The following is a 25,782-nucleotide window of genomic DNA, read 5'->3' as shown; positions in this document are numbered from 1 at the left end:
TGCCCATGGAGCTGTACTCCAGTTGGGGGAGGGTGAAAATTGATGGAAATAATAGAGAAGAAAAATAATTTTTCCATTTAGCTATTTATGAAAACTCTCTAAGCATAAATGGGGCAGCTTCACCAGTCAGCAAGAATACAAATGCTGGATTCATCCAAAGTCTGTTTGCATACTAGAGGAGAGATGATAGAGTAGTAATAGATCATTTTAAGGTATGTATACAAAGTGATTATACTTTAATTTCTTCTCTTAGTGTTCTGGCCTCCTTGAATCTCCCAGCTGCCATAGAGGATATTTCTGGAGACAGTGTTCCTCAGTCTATCCTGGAGAAGTCCAAAAGTGTCATTCAGCAGGGTGGCCTGCAGACAATAGATCAACTTATAAGGGAGCTGCCAGAACTTCTGCAACGAAACAGAGAAATTCTGGATGAGGTAAACTATTTATTTTCCTCTTTTTTTCTGTCTGCTTCATGTTTGTTTTTTTTTATGTTGAACTTCAGTTGCTTAATGGGCACTTCCTAAATCTTACTAATGTGAATAAACTGCTTTTTAATTTTTTTAAGTTCTGTCAAGTGAAGAGGCTTGTGTTACAAGATCTTAAAGGTTTAGTATGGAAATATTAGTACAAGCATTTCATTATTTTGGGTTCAAAGTTAGTGTTGACAATAACAGCTTTACATCCTCGTATGATATTCCACTTCAACTTTTGTAACTGTAGGGTTAACATATTTCAAATAGGTTAATTCCCCTGTTGTAATAGCCGACAAAGGAATTGTTTTTTGTCAAAAATATTTTGCAGCTTTTTGTGCCTTTATGGAATAGTGCTTGATGCAGTGTTCATTTTTATGTAGAGAAATATTTTATTTTTAGGCACTGAGAATACTTGATCAAGAGGAAGTCACAGATAATGAACTGAAAGCAAAATTTAAAGAACGCTGGCAAAGGACACCTTCAACTGATCTGTACAAACCCCTAAGAACAGGTAAAAACAGTACTGTGAAATTGCATTTAAAAATATTAAACTTACTACTACAGTATGCCAGGAACCATTTCTGCCCTTCAAAATCCAGCTCCTGGAACTGAATAGCATTATCTTCACTCCTTAAATGTGGTATTCTTGGGTTCCTGTATTGTTCACACAATCAGTGATATTGCAACACTGCTTCCCGGTAAAATGACGATGTTGTGTACATCTTCATACTCTGCAAATAAGTTTGTAATAGCCCCATCTAAGAAAAAATGTCAGGATTGTAGACCTGGATGTCTTTGGCTCGCATCTTAAACATTAAATAATGGAAATGTTGGGAATTACTAAACTTTTCTTTGCTTACACTATCAGTTGTAAGTTTCCATGATTACCACTACATTATTATTCTACACGTTTTAGTGAAAATTTCTGATTGGTCTAGTCCTTAAAATCGTACTGATGACATGTGTGAAAATTAAGCATTTGCTTTCTGGGAATATTTTTCTTAATAGTTTTGTATCAGAGTTCTTGCTTTCAAGCCTTGTTTGGTGTGGTTCACCAAGATGAGCAGCTTTGGTGTTGCCCAAAAAATATTTTATCCCCAAGGCTCCTGTGAAGCATGGCCAGATACATAGTGAAGTTCTCGCTAGCCTGCTCCAAACACATGCCTTAACTCCGGCCTCAGAAGAACAATTTCTCAATCAATATGAAGATTTGTACTTCAGATTGGCAAGTCGATTACAACTTATGTCAAATTATATGCAATTTTCTGCAGTGGTCCCATAGAAACATAGAAACATAGAAAATAGGTGCAGGAGCAGGCCATTCAGCCCTTCTAGCCTGCGCTTTACTAGAACATAATTGAGGCTTCCCAAGTTCAGTTTATGTAGGATCTTTCCCTTCACAAAACTGCAGCATTAAGATTTATCTTGGGTGTTCATACTTAACTGATCAGAGTTTTGCATCAGCCTTCAGAGAAACAAACTTCAACAACTTTCATACATATAGTACCTTTTATTATAGACAAAATATCCTATGGTGCTTTTTACAAAGGGAAATATTATGACTGAGCATGTTGGAAGAATTGGGAGAGGTGACTGAAAATTTGGTCTAAAATATGGGTTGTAGGGGAATGGTGAGAAATAGAGGTGGAAAGTTCTACAACTGAAATTTCAGAGATATTAAGGTCAATGCAGCTGAAAACTGTAGAAGTAATAATGACAGATAGTGAAGGGGTTGGAGTGGTTGGAACAGGTAGGAGTGAACCTGTGGCGCGTGATAGTTTTTACTTTCCACGCATATACTTTTACTGCATGTCTTCTGAGAAAAGTTGCACATTTGGTAATGAATTCAAGGACATTTTTGGATAACAGTTTCCTTGTATTGTTCAGTCAATTTCAAAACATTCTACTCTCCCCTTTTAGCCTCAAGTATCAAATCCTGTTCCTCCCATGCTGTTACCATGTTGAAATCAGGACTCGTCACTTAGGCTTCTACTCTGACTCATTGTTTCCTAGGTCCTGAAAACTGTGAAACTTGTTACCACCTTCAGATTGCAGATGAAAGAAAAAACTATCAGCTTTTAAAGCCCAAGCTTGGCTCATCTCATCACTATTTCATGATGTACTTGTCTTTTTGATATTTTTTTGGCTACCTGCACAATGGGCCTTGCTCCTTCACCTCAGTTTCTCAATTGGAGAAAGAGGTCTACTAAGTTGTTTTCAGATGACCCAAGCAACAGATTTTGACTATACTGAAAACAAATAATGTTGACATTTTTAAAGTAATCATCTTGTATGCATTTTCCCCCTTTTCCAAGAGGGAGCTAATTTCAGAACTACGCTGGACCAAGCCGTCCAAGCGGATAAAGTGGTCCAAGAACGTTACGCTGCTCACAGTGAAGTAATTGCACTTCTCTGTAAACCTGAAGCAGAGCTGAATGCTGCCATACCATCTGGCAATCATACCAAATCGCTTCAAGGCAGTGAGGTAAAATAAGAGTTGTGATAAGCCCTTAATCATGTTTTTAGAGCAAAAATATGCCAGGAAATGAAAGCGAGACTGTAAAGTTTTGTAACTTGTTCTTGATGGGTTTTTCCCCTTTCGATTCCTTGCCTGGTTAAAATTTCACAGTGCTTTCCAGTACCTAGATTAAGTGGCTGCTATTCCTGTGAGCATTGACACCTTTAGGAGGCTATTTGATTCTGGGATCATGACACCAGAGTCACCTGATACTCACATGTGCATTCTTACGGGAGTACTGACACTAATTTTACCAAATCAAACTCTCCCTGATTGATATGGGTTAACTTGGCACAGGAACTAATTGAACTTGGGTCCTTACTGGCTGAGTGGCTGAGCTTAAATTTTTTGTCATGAGAAAAGCCCCAGTACCAAAGAGTTATCAGTGTTGTCGCCCTATTTCTGATCTGTGCTACTGTGGAATGAGATTAAAATTTATTTTTAATTTATTATTGAGTTGTGGACAACATTACCAAGGGAGCATTTATTGCCCACCATTAGTTGCTCCAATTGCTCTGAGAGGCAACTACATAATGTGGGATTGGAGTTGCATATAGACCAAAAGAAGTATGGGTGGCAGGTCCCTTCCCTGAAGGACAATAGTGGACAATTTGGGTTTTAACTACAATCTAGCTTTCATGATTTTTTTTTCTGATGCTAGCCTACATATTACCAGATTTATTAACTTTATTTTCGCAACTTGCATGGTTAGATTTGAACTCACTATCTCTGAGCTGCTAGTCCAGAACTGTAAGTACAATATACCGATATTGCAGAATTTACCTTACAGTGTCTAATTGGAGTGTCAGACCATGGGTGAATGCAACAAAGCTGGACCCAACACACTTCCTGGCTTGATTTTGATGACTAAAACTTGGTTGTTCCAAGAAGCTGGTTTATTCACAAACTTGTAAAATAGAATGTTATTCTGTATTTCTAGTTTGGCTAACTTCTGCTGTAACTATAGTCAATGTCATCATTCTTGTGTTTTTCTCTCTGCAAATTGAATGTTTAAAAATGAAGTTACATAAAAATTTTTTCCTGTATATAAAACTGCTGTGCTTTTTTTATAATCGTTTATTAAAAAAAAAGTTGAACTACTTTTGGCAGTTGACTTTCTTGATGCTCTTGCTTTAGGTTGTTATGCTTCTGAAGACTCTTCTTGCTTCTTTGAATGAAGTCAAGAAGGAGAGAGAAAATTTTGAGAATGATGTAAAGTCAGTGCAGTTTGACATGTCAAGCAAGTTTCTGACCGCATTGGCTCAGGATGGTGCCATAAATGAGGAGGCCATCTCGGTGACTGAACTTGATCGAATTTATGGAAGTCACACTCAGAGAGTGCAGCAAAATCTGAAAAAACAGGAAGAGTTGCTTGCTAATATTCAGGTAATTAATGTACTGTTAATTCAGATACAAACATAATTAAAAAGGCTAATGGAATGTTGACCTTCATCTCGAGGATTGGAATACAAAGGGATGGAAGTTGTATTACAGCTGTACAGAGCTCTGGTTAGACCCCATCTGGAGTAAGGTGTTCGGTTCTGGGCATTGCACCTCAGGAAGGATATGGTCTTGGAGTGGTGCAGTGCAGATTCACTACAGTGATACTGGGGCTAAAAGGATTAAACTACAAGGACAGGTTGCATAGACTAGGGATTATATTCCTTGACTATAGAAGATTAAAAGTGTGATCTAATTGAAGTGCTTATGATGATTAAATGATTTGATAGGATAGATAAACTATTTCCTCTGATGAGGGAGTCCAGAGCAAGGGTGCATAACCTTAAAATTAAAGCTAGGCTCTTCAGGGATAATGTCAGGAAGGGTAGTGAGAATCTGGGACACTTTCCCCAAAAAGCTGATGCGGCTTGATAAATCGAAAATTTCAAAACAGAGATTGATTGATTTTTGTTCGGCAAAGGTATTGAGGGTTCTGGCACCAAGGCGGATCGATGAAGCTAAGATACAGATCTAATTGAATGGTGCAACAGGCTCGAGGGGCTGAATGGCCTACTCTTCCTATCCAGAGCAAACCTCGGCAAGCTGACTTGAAAACTTCAATATAATCCTCCAAAGTAAAATAACGTGGAATAACACTAACATTTGCCAATTAAATGGAGGTAACTGATTTAGTAAAGCACCGAATAAAACTTTGCTCAAGTATACCCATGAGGCACTGATGTTTCACCTCCATTAGAAGATGTAGATATTAGACTTGCAAACATGGTTATCTCTCTCTAACTTTAAACCTGTTTAAGGATAGGGTTACTGTTTAATTGCATTGCACAGAGGAAATCATCTCCAGTTATTCCACACCTTGCCAAAAGCCTTGTTAGCCTGATTATGGAAAAGCTGGGGTTTGACATGTGTCATATACTGCAGGATAAAAGGCAAATCTGTAGCAAAAAGTAAAAATCTTTACATCTGTACTTAAATTATTCACAAAATAAGAAGTATTTTTGAATTTGGACATGCAATAGTGACAAATATATTGGTGTATTTGTCACTTGTTGGGACATTATAAAAATGATTGTGGTCGATGTTGTAGTACAGTACGTAGTTAGTTAGTGGCAAATTTGATTTCCTCCTTGGTGTTGAGTTCCAGTTTCAACATTGTTACTATAGGGAGATGCCAAACAGAGGCTATGCAGTTGGCCTCAGTGAGGTAATGAAAATTCGGAATATTATCTGGGAAGCTTGTTGGAAATAGTCCAAAGCAATATCCGCAGAGGCTGAGGGAGAAGTCACTTAACTATACCTGGCTATTGTTGTATATGGCCGAGATAGGCGAGGGAAGAAAGGAGGAGTTGCTTCTGAAATTTAAAAATATTTTACTGGCTTCTGAGCTAAACTTAATTTTAGTGCATGTTTCTTATCATATGCACCTTCGTTTTCATTCAAGTGGAATATTGACCCAAATGATCTGAAACTACACTGTGTTTATATTACACATTTTAACTGAAGTGCTTGTGTGTGATATTATTTTTAGAAGAGTGGGTACTTGACAATTTGGAAGGACAGACAGAAAGAAAAAGGAGGTGGGGTAGCTCTGTTGATAAAGGATGGAATCACTGCAATAGTGAGAAACAATATTGGCTCAAATGATCAGGATGTTGAAACAGTTTGGGTGGAGATAAGGAATAATAAGGGGAAAAAGTCACTGGTGGGTATAATCCATAGGCCCGCTAACAGTAGCAACTCTGGTCGGAGCATAAACCAGGAAATAGCGGGGGCTTGTAAAAAGGAACAGCAATAATCATGGATGATTTTAACCTCCATATTGATTGGCCAAATCAAATTGGTCAGGGTAGCCTTGAGGAAGAGTTCATAGTGTGCATAAGGGATGGCTTCCTTGAGCAGTATATAACGGAACCAACCAGGGGGCAGGCTATCTTAGATCTGGTCCTGTGTAATGAGTCAGGATTAATAAACAATCTCCTAGTAAAGGATCCCCTTGGAATGAGTGATCATAGCATGGTTGAATTTCAAATTCAGATGGAAGGCGAGAAAGTTGGATCTCAAACCAGCGTACTAAGCTTAAATAAAGGAGATTGCAAAGGTATGAGGGCAGAGTTGGCTAAAGTGGACTGGGAAAATAGATTAAAGTGTAGAACAGTTGATGAACAGTGGCGTACATTTAAGGAGATATTTCATAACTCTCAAGAAAAATATATTCCAGTGAGGAGGAATGGGTGTAAAAGAAAAGATAGCCATCCGTGGCTAACTAAAGAAATAAAGGATGGTATCCAATTTAAAAACAAGAGCATACAAAGTGACGAAAACTAGTAGGAGGACAGAAGATTGCGAAGCTTTTAAAAGTCAGCAAAGAACGACTAAAAAAAATGATTAAGAAAGGGAAGATAGACTATGAAAGTAAGCTAGCACCAAATATAAAGAGATAGCAAGAGTTTCTCTCGGTATATAAAAAGGAAAAGAGTGGCTAAAGTAAATGTTGGTCCCTTAGAGGGTGAGACCGGGGAATTAGTGATGGGGAACATGGAGATGGCAGAAACTCTCAACAAATATTTTGTATCAGTCTTTACAGTAGAGCACACTAAAAATATCCCAACAGTGGATAGTCAATGGGCTATAGTGGGGGAGGAACTTAACACAATCACAATCACTAAGGAGGTGATACTCAGTAAGATAATGGGACTAAAGGTGGATAAATCCCCTGGACCTGATGGCTTGCATCCGAGGGTCTTAAGAGAAGTAGCGGCAGGGATAGTGGATGCATTGGTTGTACTTTACCAAAATTGCCTGGATTCTGGGGAGGTCCCAGCAGATTGGAAAACTGCAAATTTAATGCCCCTATTTAAAAAAAAAAGAGGCAGACAAAAAGCAGGAAACTATAGACCAGTTAGCCTAACATCTGTGGTTGGGAAGATGTTGGAGTCCATTATTAAAGAAGCAGTAGCAGGACATTTGGAAAAGCATAATTCGGTCAGGCAGAGTCAGCATGGATTTATGAAGGAGTAGTCATGTTTGACAAATTTGCTGGAATTCTTCGAGGATGTAACGAGCAGAGTGGATAAAGGGGAACCAGTGGATGTGGTGTATTTGGACTTCCAGAAGGCATTTGACAAGGTGCTACATAAAAGGTTACTGCACAAGATAAAAGTTCACGGGGTTGGGGGTAATATATTAGCATAGCTAGAGGATTGGCTAACTAACAGAAAATGGTTCATTCTCGGGTTGGCAATCAGTAACTAGTGGGGTGCCGCAGGGATCAGTGCTGGGACCCTAACTATTTACAATCTATAATAATAGAGTTGCATTCCATGTGGTGTCAAATCCAAGATGATCCCCCTCCAAGGAATCTTGTATCACTTCTTTCTGGAGTCAGGTTGGGTTAGTCTCAATTAGCTTTGCAACATTAGTTAGCCGTTTTAGTTTCACAGCTACGCTAAAGCAGCAGTCTAAACATGCCTTAAACTCCAATCACTAAAGAAGTGATCGTGGCTTCAGTTTGAAGGTTGGTCACTTAAAGACTATGGGATCAATTTTCCTCAGTGAGTTGTGCTGTTTTTTTGGTGTGCGGCGTTTTTTTTTGCTGTAAGTTTAAAAAATGTAAGTTTCCCCAAAGAATGTGCGCTAGCGTAACTAGTCAGTTTATGATTTTTTTAGGTTATTTTTTTTTGCGTCATAAGGGCCGTAACCTAATGTCTCTGCCAGTTTTTGTCAATTATGGAAGTTTTTCCCCCCCAAATTTCTCCTAGGTTGCCATATGTGACCACTCCCGTAAAACCTTCTGGTGATTTAAGAAAAAACAGTGCGCATTTAAAAATTGGCGCAGAAAGACGCCATTGTTTTTCAGTAAAGTTTTGGAGGGAGTCAAGAACTCTTAAATAGGCATTGCAAAGATTACTTTTTTTTTTACCTTTTTATAATGCAGTAACTGGAAGTTTAATGGAATTCTGTAAGTTTTCATGTTTTTTCAACTCCCGCCACCACCGAACTTCTGCAAATAGGGCTGGAGGGTCAGAGCGTTGGCCGTCAGAATTGGTCCCGCGCCCAGACATGGGTTTGGGGCGAGGCTGCAAAAGAAACCCGGGGGGGATGTGGGTGGCTGTGGAAGGCGATCGGAAGGCATCACAAGACTGCACTACGCATCAAATGTAGCTCGGGTGGGTGGGTGGGAGGCTGTGGAAGGCATCACAAGACTTCACTACGCATCAAATGTATCCCAGTGGGGTGGGGCTGGGTGGGGTGTTTCCAATTACTGTGCCTGCTCAGACCTGGGTGTGGTCCATACAGAACTGTGGGGCGAGAGAGAACAAAGAACTGCCTGCCTGCTGTTTTGAGCTTCTTGCAAAGGTAAAATTTAAGCATGGGGGCAATACTGACTATGCCATACCTTGTGCAAGCCTTTTGCATGATGGTGCTGCGGAGGAGACAATTGATTCAACGTCATCGCACAGGAGCCCTTACCCACATCGGGTATATCGAGACAGGCATTCATACCTGCACCTGAGTGATGCAGACTGTGTCAGAAGGCTGTGTTTCCGCAAAGAAGTTGTAACTGACATCTCTGATTTGATAAAAGCAGACCTGCAAACCTCATCATCATAGCCAGTCCTTCGAAATTGAGGAAGACTTGCTTCCACTCTAAAAGTGAGTTCTCGAGTAACTGTACAGTCCAATATGGGAATTACAGCCTTTGTCACAGGTGGGACAGACAGTCGTTGAAGCAAAGGGTGGATGGGGAGTCTGATTTGCCGCACACTCTTTCAGCTGACTGCGCTTGTTTTCTGCATACTCTCGGCGATGAGACTCGAGGTGCTCAGCACCCTCCCGGATGCTCTTCCTTCATTTAGGTTGGTCTTTGGCCAGGGATTCCCAGGTATCTGTGGGGACATTGGACTTTATCAAGGAGGCTTTGAGGGTGTCCTTGAAGCGATTCCTCTGCCCACCTGGGGCTTGTTTGTCGTATAGGAGTTCCGAGTAGAGCGCTTGCTTTGGGAGTCTTTTGTCGGGCATGCGGACAATGTGGCCCACCCAACAGAGCTGATCGGTGCTTTGATGCTGGGGATGTTGGCCTGATCGAGAACACTGACTTTGGTGCGTCTGTCCTCCCAGGGGATTTGCAGGATCTTGCGGAGACATCGTTGGTGGTATTTCTCCAGCGATTTGAGGTGTCTACTGTATATGGTCCAAGTCTCTGAGCCATACAGGAGGGCGGGTATCACTTCAGCCCTGTAGACCATAAGCTTGGTGCCAGATTTGAGGTCCTGGTCTTCGAACACTCTCTTCCTCAAGCAACCAAAGGCTGCGCTGGTGCACTGAAGGCGGTGTTGGACCTCGTCGTCGATGTCTGCCCTTGCTGATAGTAGGCTCCCGAGGTATGGAAAGTTGTCCAAGGCCGTGCCGTAGATTTTGATGAGCCGGGGGGCGGGGGGTGGGGGGCAGTGCTCAGTGCTGTGTGGCTGGGTCAGGTTGGTGCAAGACCTTTGTCTTGTGGATGTTTAGTGTAAAACCTATGCTTTCGTACGCCTCGGTGAAGATGTTGATGGCTTGGAGTTCAGCCTCCGAGCGCAGACGCAAGTGTCGTCCGCGTACTGTAGATGACGGAGGATGGGACGGTCTTGGATCTAGTTTGCAGGCGACGACGGTTGAACAGGTTCCCACTGGTTCTATAGTTGAGTTTCACTCCAGCGGGGAGCTGGTTGAGCGTGAGATGGGACATTGCAGCAAGGAAGATCGATAAGAGGGACCTAGAAGCGTCAGGAGGATTGCTTTCAGTTCAAGTGAAGGTTATAGCTGCACTTTCATTCTATGCATCCGGATCGTTCCAAGCTACACTTGGGGATGTGTATGCCAATTCTCAACATGCAACACATGTCTGCATTTGGCAGGTGACTGCTGCACTATATCCCTGGAGGAATGACTACATAAAGTTCCCCATGACCACCCAGGCAATGCGTGACAGGGCTGTGGGCTTCTCCAGGATTGCTGGCTTCCCAAAGGTACAGGGCTGCATTGATTGTACCCACATCGTCTTGGAGGATTCCGAGATGTACAGGAACAGAAAAGGCTTCCACTCCATTCATGTGGAGTTCGTCTGTGACGACATGCATCGCATCATGTCAGTTGATGCGAGATACTCTGGGAGCACCCATGATGCGTTCATCCTACGCGAGAGCATTATATCTGTCATGTTTCAGCAGCAGGCAGAAGGGCAGAGCTGGCTACTGGGAGACAAAGAGTACGGCCTCGCCACCTGGCTCATGACTCCTCTACGCGTAACCCAGACGGAAGCTGACAGGCAATACAGCATGTCGCACATTACAACGCGCAGCATAATAGAGAGAACCATTGGCATCTTGAAATAGCGTTTCCGATGCCTGGATCATTCCGCAGGCTACTTGCTAAACTCCCTTGAGATTGTCGGTCAGTTCACTGTTGTGTGCTGCATTCTGCATAACTTAGCCATCATGAGACAGCAGCAGCTGGTAGTAGAAGACCCACCTGAGGTTAGAGTGGCTGATAATTAGGAGAAAGCTGCAGATGACGAGGACAAAGAAGCAATGCAACTACCTGAACCCAGAGCACGATAGCCCCTTTAACGATTGCTCGAGCCTTGCGCCAGCAGCTCATCCGTGAACACTTTGCTGCCTGAAGGCTCAGCGACAACTATTCCACATGGACCATGTTTACTGATTGGACCCGTTCCGTAATGTGGTGGTGTGTTAATGGAACAAATGATGGAAATTATATTTGTTTACTTCAAAAGTTATGTTAATAATCAAACAAATAATGTAAATAATTCAGTTAAAATTTAAAATATATTTTATTCAGAAGTTTAACATTTGTTTGTACTTAACTTTAATAAACATATTCTTGTATCAAACTTTAAAGTTTTCACAAGATCACTTACTAACTTTTAAACTTGTAAATTTACATAACTTACTAAAATCTTTTAATTTGAGAATAGTTACAACAGTAACAACAATAATAATTGCAACAACAGCAGCAAAGAAAGGCTGCCCCCATCTCTTCTCCACCTTATTCTAAGACCACCCGCTGCGCTTGTTCTTGGTCACTCCACTACCCCTGCCCGCAGGCGGTGGTGCAGCTTTTCTCGGGTTGGTACCAAGCTTATTCTTTAGAACATCTCTGGTAATGCGCACTTCTTGGTGGGTGGGGAGGGGGCGGGGTGGGGGTGGAGCGGTGGCAGGGCAGGGTGGGGCAGGCGGTAATGTGGAAGGCCCGGCTTGGGCCTCTTCAGAGGCTTGTCTGGGGATTGGAGTGTGAGTGGCAGTTGATTCTGTCAATGGCCGTGGGGTCTGGGTGTGTTCCCTTATTGCAGCAGCTAACTCCCAAATTCCCTCCCTCGTGCCTGGACAGTGTCTCAACTACCTCCAACATTCCCTCCCTCATGTTCACTGCCAGTGTCTCAGCTGCCTGTGACATGCCCTCCCTCATGTTCACCAACAGTGTCTCAACTACCTGCGACATTCCCTCCCTCATGTTCCTGGACAGTGTTCCCATTTCTCGTGAGAGTGTCGTTCTCCCGACAATCCCGATACCTCATCACCCACCCCAATGATGGCGTCCAGGAGTGATCACGTAAAGTCAATGCTCTCCGCACTCATTGTCATCATGTGAACCACATCTGTTAGATCCTGCACCTCGAGAGCACGGTCGAGTTCTCCTTCCCCTCCTCACCCTGGGTGTGGCTCGCTGCATCTCACTGGGACCCGCAGCCTCGGATGGTGGGGCCCTGGGTGTGCCTCGTTACACCCAACTGGAATCCCCAGCCTCGGACGGTGGGAAACCATGGAATGTCCCACCAACACTCAAACCACTACTCAGGGAAGGGGCTGGCACCTCAATGAGCGGCACCTGCACCTCGTCAAAACTGAGTACAAGAATGGGGGCTTCATCCCCTCCCCCTTACTCCTATATATGCTCTTGGTCTGGAGGGTGGGATTGGAACATATTCTCCTCAGCAGGCTGATTTGAAGGACCACGATGAATGATAGCACATTGCATCAACCGATGCGTAGCTGAGGGAGACATCCCCATGAACCGAAGCATGGCGAGCTCGCGCAGTATTTAATATTTAGGAAAGCCAGACTGTGGAATGTGAAGGACTTGCCCTCTCCCTGGAGTGTGGGCCCAGCTTGTGCAGTGGTGGTTGCTTTTCTCCAGGCAGGACCCATCAAAGCAGCGACCCTCTCTTCCAAGGGTGTCAGTGGGTGCAGATTTGCCGGGCCTCCTCCTGTTCGAGTTCTTTCTTGTTTGTTGTGTGTCACTTTCCTCTGCAAAGATGAAAATATAACTTTTTAGAGAGGGTGTCTTTCTGCTGGGTGGGACATACACAGATGGTCACATTTACAATTGCAATTACATTGAAAAATGAAAATATTACACTAACTATTTGACCAAGATCCTGCCACCACTTTTTGCACTGGTCTCCAGACAATCGGGGTGGTCACCATTGCACAGTAATCTTGTGCAAGTTGGTTCCAACGTTTCCTCATTTCTTTGGGTGGAAGTTTTATGTGACCCCTGCTGGTGTCCAGCTTCTGTTGTCTGCCCTCAATCACAGTAACTAGTGCCTCCACTTCATCCTGTAAGAAATGCTTGGTCCTTGCGTCACGTTGCATCTTGTATTGCAGTTCAGATTTTTTCCAATGAGAATTAAAGTTCTCACACACAACTGGTTGTATAAAAATGGCCAATTGCAGACTGGGAGCTGTACTGCGCATGTGCGGCCATAGGAATCACGTCAAAAACGTCCTTTTTTTTCCCCCGTGCATGCGCAGAAGGGGCGGCATCGTTTTTTCAGCGCAGACTGTTGGCCCACCCCAAGGCTACAGGACAGGCTGCATGGCGCAAATTTTGAAAAATAGAGCAGGGAAACTTGGCACATTTATTTTTGGAGTCGTTCTGGCCTGGAAAAATGGGCCTAACTCTGGTAAAATGCCAAAAAATGGCTTTGGGCAAAATTGAGCCCTGTCAGTTAATTCATTGACCGAGAATGCATTGTTTGATAACAGCAAATGTATTAAATCGCAAGTGGCATGGGATCAACTTCAAACAAGCCAGGTATTGCCACATCAGTTATTTCTGGCTTGTGAAGATTTTTTAAAAATAAACAATGTTTAACAATTGGTCCAAGCAGCCAAATTATAAAAAATATTAATTTTACAGTTGCTTAGCTAATGATTGCGTCTGTTTGTTCACTGGACTCTAGATAGATTCAGGTTGAAATACTCTTGTCAATGTCCAACTGGAGCAAATAATTTAAATTTTGAGTCTGTTTTGCCTAGACTGCTCATGAAGAATTTTCAAAGTCGACACAGTCGAACACAGATGCTAATCAGAGGGAAGAAATACTTAAGAAGTTGGCAGCAGCACATGATCAGTTTGTTGAACTTGTTGGTAACTTGAGAGAAGGAACAAAAGTAAGTTTTCATAGTTTATTTTATTTTTTGAAAACATTTTACTTTTTAAGTGTTTCATCCTTGTATAATATAATGGTCATTAAACATTTCACATAGAACATTGTCCATAATTTAAACATTTAGATCGCAGATCAGTTAAGTTTGTAAAATATTTTAAAACTTTCAGTTCAAATATTTTCAAGTAGTGATTTAACAAAACCGTAACTGGAAAACTTCACTGTTATATTACATTTCTAGCATTTTTTTTCAACGTTCTGCTGTAAAATGCAAGACAATGGGCCGGAATTTGCAGTGGGTAATAAGAGCAAATTAACAATGTTCAACATTTGCAACTTCAGGATGTAGCGCAGGCCTATCTAAACGGGAAAATCCTGAAGTTGCGGTCGGTCATTCACTGCTCCGACACTGGCTGCACTGTGGACCCCCCCAATAGCCGACAAATCAGTAAAACTGATGAAAATTTGGACTTTTCCGTGGTAATATCACTGTTAAATATCCAATTAAATGTTACACCTTGTTGGATTAGTTGTAACTGGAGTTTTAACAGCATATTTACCCTGAAAAACTAATTTTAATTTTATGGATTGTCAAATTTCTCCTTTATGATAAAATTACAGTTTAAGTTTTTTTTAAACCTTTTTTGTAAATTTCTTCATGATACTTCAAGTTTGACTGTTTACCCATCTGAGAACCCCAATCTTTGTTTTGCTCTCTAACATATGTATAAAAAGTCAAGATAAAACAAACTGTCTCCACAGATGCTGCCTGACCTGTTAAGTTTTTCCAGAATTTTCTGTTTTATTCCTTTAAAGGTAGTGCAGTGCTCGAGAGCTCAATTGGGTCAGCAGTAGCATGAAAATCTGAGAATTCTACAAGGTGTTTGGCTGCTTCGAGAGCTTTTTGGCATCACTGCATTAGGGATATTCACTACACGGTGCTGAAATGAATTACTTGTCAAAAAAGGCAAACTTCTCACCACGGATCTCAGTGGGCAGTTTTCTTCGGGGCCAGTGGCGAACGTGACTGCACGTTCCGGGCCTTTGTCTTTAGTGCACAGCAGATTATCAAAGTGCAAAAAATCCAGCTGTTTACGGTTTGAAGGTTTCTCTAAGAGAAAACAAGGCTAGCCCAATAAGACCATGAGGTATAAATATAAGCAGAATTTATGAAGCTGAAAAAGAACCCTTTTAAGGGTTCAAAGGGAACCACCTAGTAATAGGAAAGTAGAGGGGTCTCAAAGCAGCTTCAAGCTGGAGATTTCCATGCTACTGTTACCCAATTGAGCTCTCTAACATTACACTACCTTTTAAAGGAATAAAACAGAAAATTCTGGAAAAACTTTTCTGTGGAGACACTGGAAAGGAATGTTTTGTCAAAGCTTACAGATGCATAGGCAGAGATCTGGACTAATGTGTGAGTGGCAAAAAGCATCCATGAAGAGTCTAACCTTAACTTAACTATTATGCAATCCAGGATTTCAAATATAGAAGAGTTGGTGTAGACCCCCCCCCCCCCCCGCATTTCAAAAGCAACCACATCACGACAGACTTTGTATTTTCCTACTTTTATGTAACCAAAGCAGGGGTTAACTTATAAGTTGCTTCATAGATGATAACATCGCTAAGATAAGATCAGGACTACCGTCAATATATTGTCCTAATAGTATGCATAACTATCTCTCATTTGTAGTTCTACAATGGGTTTACCGAGTTCCTCCTGAAATTCCAAACAAAATGTTCTGACATTGTGTTTGCTCGCAAGACCGAAAGGGATGAACTTTTAAAGTAAGCAGAAACTTTCTGTATATTTTTACAGTAGTCTTGATTATTTTGGATTACGTTTGTTTGCACCAATACTCTTCTATTTCTGTTGCTGTTAAGCAGTTACTTATTGCTGAATGATGTCTGGTTTCATGTTGCCTTGCAAACAATTTTGCTCTTTCTGAATCCAGTATTCCAACCTTGCTTTCAAGTGCCACAATTCTATTTATGACTAAAGTTAAGAATTACGAATAACAGCTGTGTATTGTAAGTACAGTTAAGAAAAAGAGTTGGTTGTTCAACCAGCAGATTAATTGAGAGGACAGGTGCATATATTGGATTTAAATATATTAGAAGAAAAAAGGTAGTCAAGGGTGATGGGGGGTAATATTGCAAATGAAAATAGGAAATGGCAGACTTGTTGAATAATTACTTTGTGTCATTCTTCACAGTAAAGGAAGAAAATACTATACCTGACATTCTAGGGAAATTAATAATGAATCAAGGACTGAACTCACTAAAGTTGACATAAGCAAGAAAACAATATTAGAAAAAAATAATGGCACTAAAGACTGATAAATCCCCAGGATCTAATGGTTTCCATCCCATGGTTTTAAAGGAAGTAGGTGAGGAAATTACAGATGTTTGAGCCATAATATTCCAAAGTTCTCAATTCAGGAATTGTGCCAGATTGGAAAATTGTAAATGTAACTCCATTATTTAAGAAAGGTGAGAGAGAAAGTGGGAAATTATTGGCCAGTTAGTCTATTATCTAGTGGGGAAAGTTATTGGAATCTATAATTAAGAGCAGTGACTGAGCACTTGAGAAATTTGAGCTGATTAGAGCGCGCCAACAGGAATTTGTAACATTATCATAAGTAGGTCATGTCTAACAACGCATATTGAATGTTTTGACAAAGTAACTAAAGTAGCAGGTAGGAATGTCTATGGATGTAGTTTATATGGACTTCCAGAAGGCATTTGATAGGACTCTGCAGAAGAGACTGATAGCTAATGCTAAAATTCATGGAATTGAAGCCAATTATTGACCTGATTAGGAGATTGGTTAAGCGGTAGAAGACAGAGTATGGATAATGGTTATGTGCTTGAATTGGAAGGAAGTGACTTGGCGGTGTCACACAGATATCTAATGGGGCCTTAACTATTCACTATTTTAATTAATGACAAAACAGAGAGCCATATATCCGAGTTTGTCAATGATAATCGATCAATGTTTCTTTGTAATTTTATATTGCTGTCTACATTACTTACCACACCACCGATCTTTAAGTGAGTGGGCGAACTGCAGCGGATGGATTTCAATGCAGATAAATGTGAAGTGATCCCTTTTGGATACAAGTATTTAAATGGTGATGAGCTAGGAAAAGTGGAGGTCCAAAGGGCTTTAGGGGTCCATGTAGACATCACTAAAATGTAGTCATTGGGTACAAAAACTAATCAAAAAAGCTAATGAAATGTTAGCCTTCATAATTAGGGGGCTAGACTATAAAGGACAGGAAGTTTTGATACAGCTATACAAGCCCTGGTTAGACTACATCTGGATTATTGTGTACAGTTCTGGGCACCGCAGCTGATAAAGAATATATTGGCCTCCAAGAGTTAGAATATAAGGAGAGATTACATAAACTAGGCTTCTATTTCTAGGTTTAAGGGGTGATTTGAATTGGGTTTTTAGGGCTGGATTTTCCACTAATTTGCACCCCGTTTCCTGCCTCGGCAGGGCGGTAAATAGTGTTACTGAACGTCGAATGGGGTGTCCAAGATTTAGCGCCCAGCCGGAAGTTTCGGCACTTGTTTTGTGGCGGCGCACAAATTTACCGCCCCATCCTCCGTTTTGACCGTCAGGATGACGTGCATCATAAGAACATAAGAACATGAGAATTAGGAACAGGAGTAGGCCATCTAGCCCCTCGAGCCTGCTCCGCCATTCAAAAAGATCATGACTGATCTGGCCGTGGACTCAGCTCCACTTACCCGCCCGCTCCCCATAACCCTTAATTTTCTTATTGGTTAAAAATCTATCTCATCGTCGTGCAAGGCTGCGCTTGCACCCCAGATGGAACTTTCGGGCATAATGCCTGATTTTCTGGCTGCCCCAGGACCCGTCCCCCCAAAAAAACAGGCAGATGCAGCAGGCACAAATGGCGCCATATTTAAAGGGAGGCTTGAAGAATCTTATATCGCAGTTGTCAGTGACTGCCACGGTTGCGCGCAGAATGCTGTGTGAGTGTACATTTTAAAGCGACACTTTTATGTGAGTTAACCCTTTGCTTTGAAGGTCAGAGTTCAATGGGGGGCAATGCAAATTTGGCAGCAAATCATGCTGGTTGCTATTGGCAGGTGGCTTCAAGCTGGAAGAAAGCTTATTGTCCATGGTTTGCAACGGAATCGAAGAGGTCATAGACGTTTGGGGAGGAAGCCTTACACCCCCACGGGTTTACAGGGAACATCGCTCATGCCTCCACATTTCTGATGTGCAATGCATTCGAAGGCTGCACTTCAGAAAAGAAGTGCTGTCACAGATATGCCAGTTCCTACATGCAGACCTAGAGCTGACCAGTACCAACAGGACTGTGCTGCCCGTCGAGGTGAAAGTTACTGTGGCGATGGCCTTCTATACCTCCGGCACCTTCCAGGCAGCAGCAGGGGACATAGGCTGCAGAATGCTATACATTGCTGCATTCGGAAGGTGACAAGGGCACTGTATACACGCAGAATGGACTTCATAAGATTCCCAATGAACAGGAACAGCCAGAATGAGAGGGCTGTCGGGTTTGGACGATTTGCAGGCTTCCCCAAGGTTCAAGGTGCCATTGACTGTACACACGTTGCCTTGCGAGCACTAACACAGAATACAGAGGTCTTCCAAAATAGAAAGGGATACCTCTTCCTAAACGTTCAGCTGGTCTGCGACCAGCGCATCCTCACAGTCAATGCCCGCTATCCAGGGAGCACACATGATGCTTTCGTCTTCCGTGAGAGCAGTGTCTCATGCATGTTTCAGCGACAAAGACAAGGTCAGAGCTGGCTGATCGGGGCAAGGGATATAGCTTGGCCAACAGGCTCATGACCACCCCCCTCTGGAACCCTGCCACAGAAGCTGGGCAGCGCTATAATAGCCATGCAGCCACCCACAACATCGTTGAACAGACAATTGGCGTGCTGAAGCAGCTCTGGAGGCAGCCTTCAATACACCCCATTGCAGATCTCCGAGTTCATTATCGTGTGTTGCATGCAACTTAGCCATCATTGCCAATGAGGATTGCAGGACCACCTGAGGAGGACGCAGAAGACGAGCCTGGCGAGGAACCCATACCGCAGCCATCACAGGGGAGACAGCGTGGACATGTGGCCGCTGCAAGAGCTTTACATCGTCGGCTCATCATTGACTGGTTTGCTTGAGTGGGGAACGCGAGTTTTGAGCGTTGCCTCACCACTCCATGCCACCATGCTGGCTATTCTACAACTGATTGTGCAAATGAGACACAAGACAGCAATGTCAAAGATCAAACAACAATTTATAACAACATTGAATGCTCTCACTTACCACACACCACACAATGCTTAAACACTTATGGACACACAATTGATCTCAGCAATCAACAACATCTAAAGTTAAAAAAAGACTGCATCCTGCAGTGCACAACATGTAAAGGAGAAAATATTGCTTCCTGCACTCCACAAAATTTAAATGAAAGTAAAAGTGCTTCCTGCCGTACACCAAATTTAAAGGCAGAATGATTTGTTGCCAGCCATTATTGGGTCTTGGACAGACTTTTCCGCCCCCCTTCCCTTCAATGCCCTCCCATGCCTGCTGCTCCACCTCAGAGGCCTCGGCATACAGCAAGGCTGCTAGCGGGCTGCTGTTTTGGGGGGCCAGACAATGGAGACAGCGCCTGAGGACGCACTGGATCAGCTCCTGGCCTGGAAGGCCCGGCTTTCGACTGGGGCGCCTCTTCCTCAGCGTTACCAGTCACAGGTGGATGGGGTGTCAACCGTCTATGATGCATCATTGGCAAGTGAGTGGTGGGATCCGGAATGCTGTCATCCTGAAGAATGACACCAATTCCCATTTCCCTGGAGCTACTCACTCTCTGACAGGGCTGGGCCTTAGCAACCGGAACATGATGTCGAGGAACAACTTGCTGGCCTGCTTTGACACCATCACTTCCCCTTGAGACAGTGGGGAATGCAGAGAGTATGGAAGCAGACATGGACTGCATCACCTGGCCAAGTTGAAGCAAAGCTTGTGCCTGTGATGTGCCAGAGTCTGCGGAGCTATTAATGGCATGCGCCACACACTCTGGAACTCTACTGTCGCTTCTGGAGGCCACGAGCCTCTATGTGTGGGCAATGATGGCCTGATTGGACTCCCGACTCGCAACGACAATCTGCGATACTGCCTCCGCAACAGTCGCAGTGAGCTTGTCAATGCTCGCTGGGATCCATCCCCATGCACCAATAAGGTCACTGGTTCATAACTGCGCTCTCCCTGGACATTTCCACCAGGTCCACTTCAATGTCTGCCTGTTTGTGGGCAGACCTACTTTGCTGACTCACCGTCCGGAGTGATGGCCTGCGGGATTCCATCCCGGCACTGTGTTGATGTATGCCATTGGGGCCAGGAGCCTCCGAATCCTCAAAGCCTGAGAAGTCCGCATTGTCTCCAGAAGTACTTAATCCAGAGGGTGCAACGGGTGAGCTCGAGTGCTCCGCCGGAGCAATGTCCTCCAGTACCTCGTCGTCGGCTGCATGGCCTGAAATGGAGGCCGCCCTCGAGGTATGCTGCGTCTCTGGTTGGTCATCTGGAAGTAGAAAAAGCAGACGAGTGGTTAGCAGCAGGGGAGGGGGCAAGGTGCCATGAGGATGGTGGCATAGCACGGGTTCATTTGAGGGCCACCGCAACTCCATAATATTTTGCAATGCAGTGTATTCGGTCACGCGATCCATTTACATCCATTTAGATCCTCTCTTCAACGTCGGTCAGAGGGATTGTTTGAGGCGGAACCCCGCCTTTCTGCAACTGCTCCCTCCTGTTCTGGGAGTGTTTTGACTGCAAAGAGAAAAATAGGAAGGGTTCAAAAAGGATCTTTCTGCTGTTGTGCCACATATGCCTATCACAGTTGAATAGGTGATACTGTGTGAATGTTGTCGACCCCTCCATTCAATGTGTTGCACATCAGCCACCACACAGGCTTGACCGAGCTAGGCCTTTATCCATTGGCAAGAGTTAACCAGGACAACTGGGGACATGCTCTGCTGCACAGACCTAGTGCATGCACACATCGCGGTGTGGGCTGGCCCATGCTGCCCCTGGGCCCTCGGCTCTTCTGGGCCCTGTACCCTCATTGGCCGCTCCTCCGCCGCGATCTCTCACCGCTCCTCCGCCGCGATCTCTCGCCGCACCTCTGCGCCAAACATTCGCCGAATCTCAGCCACGATCCCTCATCGCTCCCTAGCCTCGATCACTCGCCGCATCTCCGCCACGACTTTCCCGCTCCTCTGCTGTACCTGGGCCCCTCCCACATTCCAAACAGCGACCTGGGTCCTGACGATGTCTCTCAGTTACCCACCTCGAAATTTGGAACAGCTTGCAATGGAAGTTGGAGGTGTTCTCACGCAGGTCGGGGGCCATGTGTTTTAGGTCCCGTCGCTCAGCTCTTGTGTAGCCCGACCTGCGCAGGTGTTCTCACGCAGGTCTGGAGACCACTACTGGGCTGGTAGCAGCTCCCATCCTACTGTCAAACAGTCACATAAAGGATGAAGCCCCTTGAATACATTTGGTGGCATCATGATGGAGGCATCACACATGGTTGCCTCCACTCGAATTTTTTTACTTTGCCTTGATCTATCGTTTTATAAGTTTGTGAAACTTTAGAGTCCGTGAATATAAAGGAACGCCTAGATATTAAGGTTGCTAATGTTTCTCTTTACTCGTTTTTGCTAGGGATTTACAGCAGAGCATTGCTAGAGAACCCAGTGCACCCAGTATTCCAGCAGCACCTGCATACCAGACTGCTGCTGCTATTGGAGGAGCTACCCCTGCTGTTCCAACTCCTGCACCCAGAACTGTATTTGTAAGTAGACTGATTAAAATCTTTATGATCAACAGCATTTGAGACTTTGTGTAGCCTGAAGCATATAAACTGGTTTAAATGCAGCTAAGATAAACATCAGGGGGGAGAGTTTCTGCTCAGTCACCATTGTATTTTTTCGGCACAATTCACTCGAAGTCCGTGCAAAAGATCGAGGAATTTTAAGTCCAAATTATGTTTAGCGCAAATAGGGTTTCCGCGATCTTTTGCATTAGTTTTTAAAAAACAGCCACTGGAAACCACCCCACCCGCAAAACTATCCACGGCCCCAGGATGAATTGGTCACCATTGGGAGTTTTTGCTTATTGTGCTCGTTTGCATTATAAAATGCTGCCCCATTGCGCTGGTTCATGGCAGATTTTGCGTTCAGCAATATGCAAATGAGTGAGTGGAAACTCTAGGTAAAAAAAGCACGGGAGCAAATAATTGCTGATTATGCCCAAAGCAGAAACTCTATCTCCTGTTTATTGGAAAAATTTGACACAATCTTTAGAGTTCATAGGATACGGTAGTGTGTTGGCTATGTTACTGGACTAATGCAGAGAATGTAAGTTCAAATCATACCATGGCAGTTTGAAAATTTAAATTCAGTTTGGGGAAAAAATAATCTGGTACTATAAAGCTGTGTGATTGTTGCAAAAACCCAACTGGTGCACTTCTATCCTTTAGGAAATGAAACATGCTGTCCTTACCTGGTCTGGCCTATATGTGACTTCAGTCCCACACCTAAGTAGCGGACTCTCTGCTGTCCTCTGAAGTGGTTTCGCAAATCCTGAGAATGATTATATAAAAAAAATAACAGGAGTGATGAGATTACTGCAAATGAAACAAATGCTTTTGATAAAAGATTCTATCCATATAGCTCAAAGGAGAATCTAGTTACATCGGAGTGCTTCATTTTGTAGTGTGTTAAACAATACAAGTGCAGGTTTCACATGCAGATTTCTGAAGTGAGGCATTTTTCTGTTTTCTCTTGTTTTGCTGGATTTTATTTCATCTGGACACCTCAGATTCTTTTCGGAAAGTATATGCAAAAATCAATTTTGCTGTTCCCTGTTTTTTATGAGGTTAAGTATATTAACCATTTTTTTTGCTATATATATATTAGCAAGTATTCTAGCTAAAGAACTTTATATTTGTAGTATTTTGCCTAAGCAGCAGTTCTTCATGTGAGAGCCAGGAATCTTCACCTAATACCCTCACAGGTCCACTTTCCAGCAGAGGACAATGATCACAATTAAGAACAAGTGCACAAAATGATCCCCACCCGTGCTTCCCCCTCTGCCCCAGACACACACACACACACACACACACACACACACCTACTTTCACTCCTCCAAAGACACTGAGGCCAAATAAAGTCTTCTAACTGTTGGCCTGTCTGAGATCAGCTTACTTAACCCAGCAGATATTGAATTTGGGTTTCATCTGTTTCACTTAATACACCATGCACTTCATTTATCCGCTAAGTGATGGAACTCTGACCTTAACTTTAATGCATATGCTTTTATTTATATGGTTATTAAAATGTGGATTACACTAATATATCTCGAGCTGAATTAGCATGCATTTTATAAACAATTTCATTTTGCATGGAACTTGCTTAATATTTTAATGAAATTTGGTTGCCTACAGTTTAATCCACTTTTATAAACACCTCCTGTCCATTTGATTCCTTGTTAAAACCTGAGGTTGGTGACTAATTATCTGAAGCCAGTCCAAAAATTGCTTTTGCTCTCCCTTGGTGATTTTTCATGGATTAATTTGCAGCTATGGCTTTGGGATGTATTGTTAACTCATCCTTTTGTGAAAATGAAATATTTCTCCCATGAATAAAAATCTCCTACTTTCTGACTGCAATCTCAATGTTTCAAAGAGTTATTTTCTTTTATAATTAAGCATGGCTACAGTATCACTATCTGGCTTTTGGTTGGCCTGTGGGTAGTCTTCTCAAATTCTATTTTTGGTCCATTACTTAATCTCTGGCTTTCAGAAAAACAGCTTTTTTTCCAGATTTAATTATTCTGCATAAAGTTGACCATGTGGCATTAGTTTGTCTTATTAAGTATCTGTCCATTTTGAAAACATGAACACAATCAGCTTTGTGATTCTATGTCTAGTATACAAAGTAACTTATTATTTTGGCTGCATGCATCTTTTGTGCATGGATAGACACACCGGGATAATTTCTTAGCCTCATCAATGGCACATGGAGGCGGAGAATTGGGTGATAGTCCTTGCTCTCTTACCTGCTGTCGTGATCAGCAATGCTCCGCACCAGCAGCAGGACCTCAAGAAATTATCGCTTGGATATTATAATGTCTTTGTTTTGTAACATTCTCTTCAGTCTCATTCAAAGTTGTTTTTTTCCCTCCAGCAATCCAAACCTCAGACTCCTGAACGTACTGCACCTTCATCCAGTGGTTGTTGTGAACAAGTAGTTCTTTTTTACTTTGTAGTTTACTTTTAATATTTTAGTTATATAGTTTTGTTGTGTGTGTGGTTGTACAAGTGGTATGTGTGCGAGATCCTGCACCTAATCTGCACTGACAGCATGATTATATTGGTTCTTGTTTTTAGGTTTACCTGACTGCTCTCTGAAATCAGAGTTGGATCAGTTTAAATATGCAAAGAAAGTTCCTGCGCCTGTTTCAGGACCCTTATGCAAAATATGTGGAAAAACTAGGTGGAGTATCCACCATGCAAGCTCTGACTGGTTTTTCAAGTTCTACAGGTGGATGCTGTTGGAGAAACAGTAGGGGAAAGCAAAACGTGACCTCCCAGTTCCACTGCACTACTACGAGCCAATGTCAGCCTGTGCTCCGCCTCGCTGCATTTTCCTCCGCCTCTCTCCGGACTTAACGGTGATGCAGCAAGACAAATTTGAACCCAACGTCAGTCAAGCTGCTTCTGGATGAGCTTCAGGCCCCAGCTACAAATACTCCAAGATCCCGAGCGAGGAATCAACAGTTGAGATGGGGGTGTCAAGCCTGGGGTCCATTGTGGGGTTTATTACCTCGAGACAGGAACAGAGGAAGTGGGCCTGCAGCTTGCGGGTTCTCCCCATCTCTTCCAGCCCATGGACGGCAGAGATTTGAGCTTGATGTAAAATCAGAGCTTGCAATTCGTCTTATTACTGTCTCTGTCCCTTTGGTACCCATTCACCCACAATGGGAACTATTTTGCCCACACTACTTGCCCACAATAAAGACCCCAGGTTTCATTCACTTCTTTATGGGCACCATTCCCACTCATTACGTTGCTGCTGCACCTGGCTCTGGAGGAATTTCTGGGCCCCACACCCACACAACCCTACCCCATTCCCAATCCGTCCCCCCCCCCCCCCCAACCCCCCTGATCCCAGAACCCCTCTCTCCCATGAGCCTCCATCATCGACCCTTATTCCCCAATCTCCCTTTCTCCCCGACTCCTGTTGCCCTCGCTCCCCCACTACCTGAGTCCCAATCTTTTGTTTCCCCCCTGCCACCCCCTCGCTCCAAAATCCTGCTCCTAGTCTGTTCACCCTCTTCCTGTCCAATCTAAGCCCACACTTCTCCTCTCTTTGTGTATCTCTTCCCTTCTTCATCTGGTCCAATTTCTGGTCGTCACCTCTGGGGATGGAGCCATGGAGTGAGGATGGGCGCTGCTGCAGCGTGAAATTTAAAAAGCAAAGTTCTCCCAGGCTGTTAGAAACTGTGCTTGGGAGATTCATGTCCATTCTTATGCACAGCATAGCACACCAAGGGCCGAATGAGACTGTTCCATGGTCTGTATATGTAACACTCCTGCTGTATTACTCACACACGCAACAAAAGTACCCAATAATTAAGATTTAAAATACTGCAATTTTCTTAAGCAGCGGTGCTAACTCAATTTCCTGTGAATGTGGGGCAAACAGGTTTTATTTTGCGACAGTAGTCCACACAGGGAAACTTTGCCCATGGTTTTGTAGTGGAATGCATACTGGTGACCAACTTTGCTATTTCATGGTCATCACTTTTATAC

The 25,782-nt window shown here is 43.2% G+C and overlaps 1 protein-coding gene across 4 annotated transcripts in view; it reads left to right on the top strand.

Annotated features, from left to right (window-relative positions):
- pdcd6ip (programmed cell death 6 interacting protein) overlaps positions 1-25,782 on the top strand; it is a 140,776-nt gene that overhangs the window by 102,604 nt on the left and 12,390 nt on the right. For 2 of the 4 annotated variants that reach the window (XM_070889947.1, XM_070889938.1), the window contains exons 10-17: positions 254-431; positions 870-981; positions 2,786-2,955; positions 4,126-4,374; positions 13,767-13,901; positions 15,591-15,685; positions 21,630-21,759; positions 24,155-24,214. In XM_070889947.1, the coding sequence (XP_070746048.1) occupies positions 254-431; positions 870-981; positions 2,786-2,955; positions 4,126-4,374; positions 13,767-13,901; positions 15,591-15,685; positions 21,630-21,759; positions 24,155-24,214 (1,129 nt within the window). The remainder of the gene's footprint in view (positions 1-253; positions 432-869; positions 982-2,785; positions 2,956-4,125; positions 4,375-13,766; positions 13,902-15,590; positions 15,686-21,629; positions 21,760-24,154; positions 24,215-25,782) is intronic. The other 2 variants (XM_070889966.1, XM_070889957.1) reach the window with 1 other exon arrangement.

This window comes from Pristiophorus japonicus, chromosome 1 (genome assembly GCF_044704955.1).
Source record: "Pristiophorus japonicus isolate sPriJap1 chromosome 1, sPriJap1.hap1, whole genome shotgun sequence".
Taxonomy (NCBI): Eukaryota; Metazoa; Chordata; class Chondrichthyes; family Pristiophoridae; genus Pristiophorus; species Pristiophorus japonicus.
The sequence above is the reverse complement of the archived record's forward strand: the minus strand, read 5'-3'. Positions and strand labels throughout refer to the sequence as shown.